This window comes from Aphis gossypii, chromosome 1, assembly GCF_020184175.1.
Source record: "Aphis gossypii isolate Hap1 chromosome 1, ASM2018417v2, whole genome shotgun sequence".
Lineage (NCBI taxonomy): Eukaryota > Metazoa > Arthropoda > Insecta > Hemiptera > Aphididae > Aphis > Aphis gossypii.
Genome location: NC_065530.1, coordinates 38,749,320 through 38,759,576, shown reverse-complemented (window position 1 = coordinate 38,759,576; position 10,257 = coordinate 38,749,320). Strand labels below are relative to the sequence as shown.

The 10,257-nt window shown below is 24.3% G+C and overlaps 1 protein-coding gene across 1 annotated transcript; it reads right to left on the bottom strand.

Annotated features, from left to right (window-relative positions):
* Window positions 1-4,318: 4,318 nt before the first annotated feature.
* On the bottom strand, window positions 4,319-10,257 carry LOC114125200 (putative neugrin-like protein DDB_G0288135). The gene is given in 13 exon segments (XM_050197732.1): window positions 4,319-4,882; window positions 4,956-5,175; window positions 5,235-5,392; window positions 5,549-5,643; window positions 6,270-6,523; window positions 7,038-7,116; window positions 7,183-7,339; window positions 7,448-7,474; window positions 7,631-7,849; window positions 7,925-8,130; window positions 8,466-8,574; window positions 8,643-8,913; window positions 10,102-10,257. Coding segments are annotated over 13 exon segments (2,016 nt in total). The 5' UTR covers window positions 10,122-10,257; the 3' UTR covers window positions 4,319-4,681.

Genomic DNA, 10,257 nt, shown 5'->3' with positions numbered 1-10,257 from the left:
CGACTTAGTATATTTTTGATTGTGATTCAAACTAACTCTCTTAATATTTCTGATACCTTGAAGAACAATTTCTGAAATTCTCATCTAAATCGTTTAAGTAGTTACCTATTGAGTATATAGGTATATTAGCTTCAAACACACATTTATTTATATATATATAATAGACTCTTTTATTTCTATATCCAATGAGCAATTTTTTTGATTTTTGTGTGCCATTCTATAACAAACAGCTATATAATATGAACTGAAAAACGAAACAATAAACACTTCATAGCTGAGACTCAAAAAACATGTGTAAAAAATTTAGTTTAGTAAATTTCAAGTTTATATTATATATATCCTATCCAAGTTTTCCAACCGTATAAATTCATTTTTATAACAAATACATATTAATATTATTTTTTAATTTCTATTTGAAACATACAATTAAGTTCAATAAGTATATAATATGTGAGATAGGGTATAAAAACAATATTGAGGCTATGCGAAGGAGCCACCAATTAGCCATTAGTAACACTTAACTTAATGTTAAATGATTAAGTATTTAAGTTAGAAAGTCTCTACATTATTTTTGTTAAATCTGCGACGAGGAATTACTGGGAATAACGGGATATGTAGGTTCCTATGCAGTATGTCTTTTACCCGAGAATTTTCTTGGTTTTCTAATGGAGTAAAGAAACGTTAATAAAAAAAACTCAACAGCTTCTTCAATTGTTATATTAATGCCAAGATCTTTATGGAAGGTCTGGTCAGAAATAAATGGTATTGCATTAGTAATTTTGGTGAGCATAATGTTTAGGAAAGCTTGAATATATATTATATAAGTATTGTTTAGTATATAATATTATAAATATTGATAAAAAATATCACGGAGGATATATATATCCTTCATTGCTACCATTGTTCCTCCATAATTCATACCTTGGTTTTGAACTGTTACCTTACTTATGCCTTTTTATTTTTGTGCACTCCTAGTTTTTAAATCTCTGTCTACTATGTAATGTCACTTAAGTCACCACTTCCTTGATTATCCTCGAGGGCTGAAACATATTATATATATATATATGCTTGTCTATGAGCTGAAATTCTTTTTAATATACCTACCAATTATATTAAGTGGTGTCAATGCACTACCTACCTATTTGTTTTTCTTCTCTGACCCAATTTAAGTTCAGCACGTCAATACTCAATAGTAGGTACTTAATACCAATCGATGGTTATAATGTTATTAGATTCAATATTGGAGTGTTATACAATTTAAAGGTAAGAATATCATTTAAGGCAGAGATGAAGAACCTTTCTATTCATGCATGTCGAATATTAAAGTTAGTTGAATTTTATTTTCTTTGCATGTTAACTAATTTGATAACCCTTCTTTTAAAATATAAACTTAAAAAATTCTTAAATCGGCTAAATCAACGGATCAAATCTTTTCTTGAACAGTTGTGTGGATCGTTGGTTCACCATCTTTGATTTAAAGCATCTCACCTATTATTTTAATTATAAACCAAATTATGAACATTTTAAAATTGTAATATTCTACATACCTACAACATAGTTATAACTTATTACAAAATTAATACAACATACATCAATAAAACCTCATTAGACATGCAAGACAATATTCTTAACTCTAAATTAAATAATTCACATTTAAATCAAACATAAAATTATTATGTTAAACTCGTATTTGTTTTGTGATAAGTGGATCAAAAAATATTTGCATTAGCTCATACAGCAATTAGGCTGCATGAAGTTAGACATCTGACTGAAATTAAAAAAAAAGGTTTTTCCCTAATTTATTACTACATAAAGTAATTATTTAAATATTAGGTACCTATTATATAATAGTTCTTAATTCCTATACTTTTGAGCAGGTCTAGCGGATTAGTTAAATTCCTAGTAGAAGTGGGAGGAAACTTTACGAATATCTATTTAACACTAATTTATCTAATTTGAAACATTCATATTCATATGGCAGAACATCTAAACATAAGTACTCATATCAATGGCATGGAGAATTTTAAAATTTTCAGATTTTTGTCCAATATTTCATCTTCTATCCATAATCAAACAATAATTTACTTTCATATTGTAAACTACCTACTTGCTGTAGAAAACTAGAAAATATTAAAATACTAGTTTATGATAAATTATCACTATTTCATTGTTACTCGCCACTCTTTGAAAAGCTTGAGGTAACACCAATTCAATTACCCACTTTGCCATGCCACTGGCCATTGCTAAATATAACAATGTTTTTTATTAAACATAACAATATTAAATTATAAATGTACATAATATTATAGCAGTAATAAATAAATAAAAAAAAAAAGCGGGTAAGTGAGTACTGCTCTGCTAGTCTGCTGTATATTAGGTACCGTGTGGATCACTATTATATATTATAGGAGTGTTAAATTTGAATCCAATGATAGTTATCATTGTATACAAAAAACGATTCTGAACGAAGATGATTTGTTAGTTTAGGATATAATTTCCAGTGGTTGGTGAAAAAGGTGGTTCATGTTTTAATGGTCTGAATACACAAAAATTTAAATTCTTTTATAATTATTGTAAGCTAAATTTATAAAAAATCTTGTATTAAATTTTCAACTCTTAGCTATTTATGCAAAAAATTTTATGAATTATACCTACAAAATAATTTGCAAATATTCATGTTTTTGACGAATTTTTGACAATATTTGAACTTAAAATGCTAAAAAAGAAAATTGTGCCTATGTATTCTTATAATTTTTAAATAACTATAAGAACAACTTATGAGAAACTTTGTATTAAATTTTCAAGTATTTTTTTGGGCCAAAAAATTTTTATCAACACTTCAAAAAAATTTTTTCAGAAAAATTGAAAATTTCAGTTGTCTCTAAATAGCTCAAAAAAGTCAAAATATTTTGAAAATTAAATCGTGTAAAGAAAATGCCAATCTAAATAACTGGTGAAATTTTCAAATAGGTATCTACGACTTATATTTTTGAATAATAACAAACATTTAAAATCGTTTGAGGATAAATCGTTATCGTTTCGATATTTAGTAAAAATTTAAAATTCAAAGGCACTTAAAATTTTTCCTATAATAACGCTTCGAGTTTTCTCTATACACACTTGAAGAAAAATTTATGGAAAACTTAGGTAGTATTGTATTTTTAATCCTTAGTTATTAACACAAAAAATTTATGATTTTTCAACTTCAAAATTACTTGCAAATTTTTGCGATTTCGACAGATATTGTAAAAATTTGAACTTTAACGCTTATAAACAAAAATTGTGACTACCTAACGATTTTTAGTTTTTTTTTAGCTACAATAAGAACTACTTGTAAGGAACCTTGTACTAAATTTTCAAGTTTTTTTGGTCATTCAAAATTTTTTTATCGACACTTCAAAACAAAATCTCATTAAAATCGAAAATTTCAGTGGTCTATAAATAACTCAAAAAAGTCAACATTTTTTGAAAATTGAACTGTATATAGATAACACTAACATAAACATTTGGTGAAAATTTCAAGTACCTATTTACAGTGATTAGTTTTTGAATTACAACCATATAAAAAAATCGATTTATTAAAAAACTGGTTTTCGTAAAAATTCCCGTTTTTCCGTCATTTTTTTTTTGTTTTTCTCGATTTTTTTTAAAAACTGTTGGAAAATGTTTACTTTTGACTTCTATAATACACCAAGGATATTCACTTTGCCATCGGGAACCACCCCCAAAGTTTGAAATTGAAGCATTATTTCGACTAGTTATGCTGTACACAGTCACAAAAAAAAACACACATCATTGTAAAATCAATACACTCATCACTTCGTTCAGAATCTAAAATGTATTTGTACACAATATCATAAATAATATAATGTATTAACACTTTTAATTACCGTGTACAATAAAGTATCGTATTATATATAATGAAGCAGATATCTCAAAAAGAGATAGCAAAGTTTAAAGCTACATAACTCAAAATATACATATAACAGCACAGATTTATGTAATTTAGCAATATTAATGCTGTAATACTCAACTATGATATTATAACAACAATAAAATAAAGCACTCGAGTATATAAAAAAAATTATTTCATTACCTATTTAAAAAATATGATCATATCTTAACTTACAAAATAAATCACCTATATTTATATTACGAACTAATATACTATCATTAATATAAAACCCTTAAAATAATTAGACATTTTCACTAAATTTAAATACTGATAATCAGAGGCGCAAACTAATTTAAATTATGGAGGGGGTGGGGGTAAAATTATACCCACCTATTAAAAAAAAAATTTCTCTGTACTCATTTATATAATATAAATAATAATGAAATGTATCAAATAAAAATAGAAAATATAATTTACATAGTGAGTTAACAGTATAAAGGGGGGCAGTTGCCCCCCCTACACCCCTAGATTTGCGCCACTGCTGATAATCTATTACATTTTACCTAATTTTCTTATAATAGTCTTAACAACAATAGTATTAGGATTTCGACTACAAAAAACAAATCAGTCATTGTTATTAAATTGTTTACTAATAAGTAATTACACAAGTGTACATTACATTATACAACATAAATACATCAAATTAAATTTTTTTTGAACAATATTAGTCTGAGTATAAGTAATTTAAGAAAAATAAAGTTTAACGATTATTAAATAATTATCAAATTAAGAATGATTTATGTAATGTATTCTTTGGTCCATGTCAAAATAATGCCTTTGTCAAGGGTCTTTAGGAGATATGGGTTTTCTGTATGGATCATTTGGTCTAACATTAATTGCACTAATAGTTAAAGGGGCATTTTGAATTAACATTGGATCCTTTGCCGCTATTATATTACGTCTAAGCCTTGGATCATCAATTCCCATCTACATAAAATAATAAAAATATACATTAATTTTTTATTTTACATCAAATTCAAATTATGTTAATTTTATTTACCATAGGAGAAATATTAAAGTAGTTGGGTATGGACACTTGGCATGGTATTAGATGGTATTTCATTGGTGGATGACTATTAAGAGAAGCGTCTATCTCTCTAGCTACTGCAAAGGGAAATTGAAAAGGCAGTTGTCTTAAATCTACATCTGACTTTCCCAATTCCACAGGACAACTGTCAATAACAGTAGAGCTAGCAGGAGATTCTTCAATTATATTTTTTCTGTAATCCCAAAATAATTGTATTAAGTATAGAACTAAAATTATGAGATGAAAATATACTTTTCTTGAATAGTTTCTTCAAAATTATTAGGCTGTTCTAATGCTGGTAAATGAAATGGAGAAGGTTGATTTACTATCATTGTTTTATTGACACATGCTTTTATAGTATTTGGTAGTCTAGCCATATAATCACTTATAGTAATTTTATTAAGATGAACCTATTAAAATATAAATTATAAAATGTTAAATATTACAGCAATTCATAAATTTAATTTTGTATATAAAAAAACTAATATAGCTACACAAAAATTAGTATCAAGAAGCTATAATAGTTATCATTTTTTAGATAACTATTTTAAATAACAGATATATACTTGTTCAACTTTTGATAAGTTTGACTTAGAGGGAGAATTTGTTGACAATTGTTCTTTTTTTTCATTTTGATATTTTTCTTTGTCAATAACAAGATCTAAAATAAATTTAAAAATGAAATTATAAAACCATGCTTTATATTATGTATATTGATACTCCTATTTAAAATTATAAAAGTATACATTTTTAATTAACAAATAAATATTAAATACTATGTACTATATATAACAGCGTGATCCCTCAGCCCTCAGTCTTTTGTACCCCCCTCTATCCCCAGAAAACATTTAATACATATTATACTCAATAATTTTAAAGTGTTTATAAGTTTGATGAATTAGAAAAAACTCGTAATAAGATTACTTTTTAAATTTATTTAATACAATTTAAAATTAAGAAACCATATTAATGATTTGTTATTAAAATTAATCAGATTAATCATCACAATAAGCTGTTTGACTGAATTGAAAAATTGGCTTCTAAAAAACATTACAAATCATCATATTTATTAATTATTAATATAATTATTATTTCATTAATATTAATCTGTAATGTGGTAAGTTATGCATTATATTTATATTTTTATGTTTGTTATAAAAAAAAATATGAATAATATATTTTTTTTTTTGGTGGCCCTTAGTTAGTAGATTGTTCAGTTAACATTAAAAATTTAGAGCACCTCGAAGTTTACTAAGTAATGATGAGTTAATTTATATTTTAACTTACCATTAAATTCGTCATCATCGTTTAGATCATCTAATAATGGTTGATCATTGGTCTTCATGGACAAGTCTTCTTTATGTTGTTGGGTTTTTTCTATTCTTTTTTTTGTGTGTCTTTCTTCTCTTTGTTTTTTCTTAATTTCTTTTTCTTGTTTTTTTCTTTCTTTACTATCTATGTGTTTTTGATATTTTTTAGGTTTATATATCGCCTGATTATTTTGAAACATAATTGATACTTGTTCAGCATTGTTAGTTTTGCTAAAATCACAAATCATATATTTATATTATAAACAATTAAGTAGCTAAAATTAATTACATTTAATCAAAACATTTTCTATACACATTGTCCAGTCTAATAATTTAGCAAGTATTTTTATAAACTGTTTCTCTAACTGTAAAATTTGAAATTAAATTGTTTTTAACTGATCATTTGTGTAGAAAAATATTATATTTAATTTACTTGTTTAATATAATTACTATACAATTTTACTTATAGTGATATGATGAACTTGATATTTTTCAGAATTTATACTTTACCAACCCATCCACTCAAAACCCATTAAATTAACTACTGGAGAAAATATTAAATTATTATGAATTAGAACTACCCAATAAGAGTTCTATACAAAAAACGCTCTTCAACAAGCCAATAGTACAGGGGATGATAGAACTAAGTTTACTTTAATCATATTCTACTTATTTATTATTAGTTGTACCATTCAACTATTGACATAGGTACCATATTTTTTTTTTAATTGTATAATGTACTTACAAAGTGTCATCAACCGTAGGCTCGTCTCGAGAACATGATGGCATTGGTGTATTATTGTTATTGTTATTATTATTTACCTCTAAAAGAAAAATATAATGATTTTTATACATATTTAATCATTATATCAAAAATAATTGTAAACTACCACCTAGATCTTCATCTGAGTTTTTATCAATGTTTTTTAATTCAGGAGGTACAGGTATTTGCATTTCCGATAATGATCGAATTTTTTTCTTATTATTTTTAGATACACAATTAATTTTTGAAGAGCGTAGAGGTTTTGGTTCCTCTTCAAAATTGTTCTTAAAATAGAATTTCAATTATATACTTATTTATATAAAATAAAACATGAACAATTATTAAAAATTAAATATTATATAAGTCTAACAAATATAAGAAAACAAAAATACCTTAAAATCTTCATTTTCATTTACATACTGTGGTAGATCATAGCGTAATTTTCCAAAAGATTAAAAGATTAAAAGATATATACATATTAACATGTTAATAAATAATTTTTTATTGTGTAATTCATTAGATTATATATATATATATTATATTATTAAATCAATGTTTTTGTTTACTATATATACCTTTAATAATTTTTTTTTTTGTTCTTTATCAAGTTTGGCATGGCTAAACCGACAATTTATACCTGAATTGCATTTTATACCAGTATGATATTTACATGGCAATCCACTATGCATAAACGTACACCTATCCTCTTTATTACAACAATCCATTAAATAATATTTGCATAGTTTCATTTTGCGATCATTTGGTTGTCGATGAGAATAGGTACAATTATTTTTCTATAAAACAAAATATTAACAATGAAATAAACAAAATTCATAATTTTAATATTTATAATTCTTATCAAATTTTACTTTATGACATTTTCCTTGAAGAAAATATTGACAAACTTTTTCTTCATTTTCAGATCTTTTATTTTTCATGCCTGAACTTGCAATCAATTGTTGTTTCATAGGCATATCTCTATTGCGTATATCCATAGCACCACTACCACCATCAACTCGTTTTCCTCTTCCTCTACGGTCAATGTTATTCAAAGGATGAAATTCTTCTTCATTTTCTATTAAAATATATTAATTTTATATTGAATGATGTAATATAAAACATAAATTAATGTAAAATATGTAACAGTTATACACATAAAACTTTGGTTTTGTAAATATAACACCTTTGTTTTAAATGTGACAATTCACCCTTAAGTTAACAACACACATATTGTATAAACTTGCATATTAGTTTTAATTGTTATTAATAATACGATAGCTATAAATGGCTAACATAATTACTGGTATAAAAATAAATTAAATAAATCTTACAATAATTATTCAAAGATTCTAATACAACTAGGTAATTAAACGTATTATATGATATATAAAATTAAACAAAATAATTTACCAAATTCTTCAGGACTATTGGTTCTTCTAACATATAAAATTTCTTCATCATTAACAGTCTCAATAAGTTCCATTGGTGTGTCATTATTAGTTTTGCTATTAAACAAGCCCTATAATTGAAAAAAAAATTAAAATACAAACATTTGATGCTATTATTAAGATTAACACAATTACTTACATATTGATTATTTCTCAACGTAAGTTGTTCTTTTTTATTGTTCTGATCATATCTAAATCTCTTACATCTATCATTGTCCATTTGATAACTAGCACATCTTTTCATTGTAACTCCTTCATTTCTAGAAAATCTATCTCTGGATCTACCTCTAGATGCTTTAGTCTCTGTACTTTGTTCAGTTGATTCAGCCATTTCAGTATTATCTTCTTCGTCCAAAATCTCTCCATCCTCAAGGTCTTCATTGATCTTATTTTTGTAACAATTACCATTACTAAAACAATTGAAAATATTATCTATCATAACTATAAAATTATTATTAGTAGTATTTATTAATTATTAGTTTTCTATTTAAAACATTTATATATTAAGTACATACACAATTATAAATAAACAATATTAATCTATCTAAACACAGGAAAAAATTCTAGCTTTTATTTATTTAATGTTAATTAATTAATTATTATTATTTTATATATGTTTCTATGGAAGTATACATTAAAATATGGTTAAGATTAATTATTAGTAATAAGTCAACTATTTCCTTTGGAATTATTCTTCATTATTTTCTAAGAATTAAATAAACATAATTTGTCGACCAAAATATTTACTAGGTAGGTACTTAATACTAATAATTAATAATCTTGACTGATGGCTACCTACTTAGTTATAATAAGGTGATTATAATTAATATATAGGTAAGTAAGTAAATGATAAATTAATTAATATCTTTTTAGCTTTGTTAATTTTTTTAATATTCTATAAATATAGGTACTTTTGTTGAAGTTATTTTTAAATTTAGTTTTACTATATAAAAAGTAGTAGGTAGATATTAATTATTTATTAATTATAAATTCAAATTATTTCTTTGTATTTAATTATTTTAATTATGTAATCATATTGTTATATAGAGAATTAACAACAAATGCTTATAACAATTCATTATAAATTATTTATAAAAATTACGAATTAAATTTCAAAAAAAAAAAAATGTAAGTAATGATGTTTTTATTAAAATTTCAATTCAAATTATTGAGATTTAAAATTAATTATGTCGAAATCAAATTTAAATACGCCATATTTAAATTTACGAAAAAGATATTCGTGAAAAATAAATATTTTTATAATAGACTGAAAAAATTAACAATATTTTTTTTACATATATTATGTAAATTGTAAATGCCAGTGTTTGGATAGTTTGGAAAGAACGTCGTTCTGTCTTTATTTTTTATTTATGTAAAGATAAAGATGATGGGATTCAAATGTATCTAAATAGAGATGGAAGATGATAAAACTCATATTCATCTAGATAAAGATAGAATAGATACTTCATTGAATTTGATCAATTCATGAATGAAAAATGTTCAAGCCGCCACTGAGATTAGGTATTTACTCTAATATTTTAAATAAAAATAAGCTTATTCTATTAAAATTGGGTGAAGTTTATCTTATGTATTCTTACTCATGCAAATCTTTATCCATTTTAGTATTCTTCAGATCAATGATTTAATTGTACAATGTTTTTCAATCTCACCAAATAAATAAGTATAGTTAGATACTGTGTTTGATTAACTATTTCAGTTTAAACACTAATGTGAATGTCAATATGTCATGACAA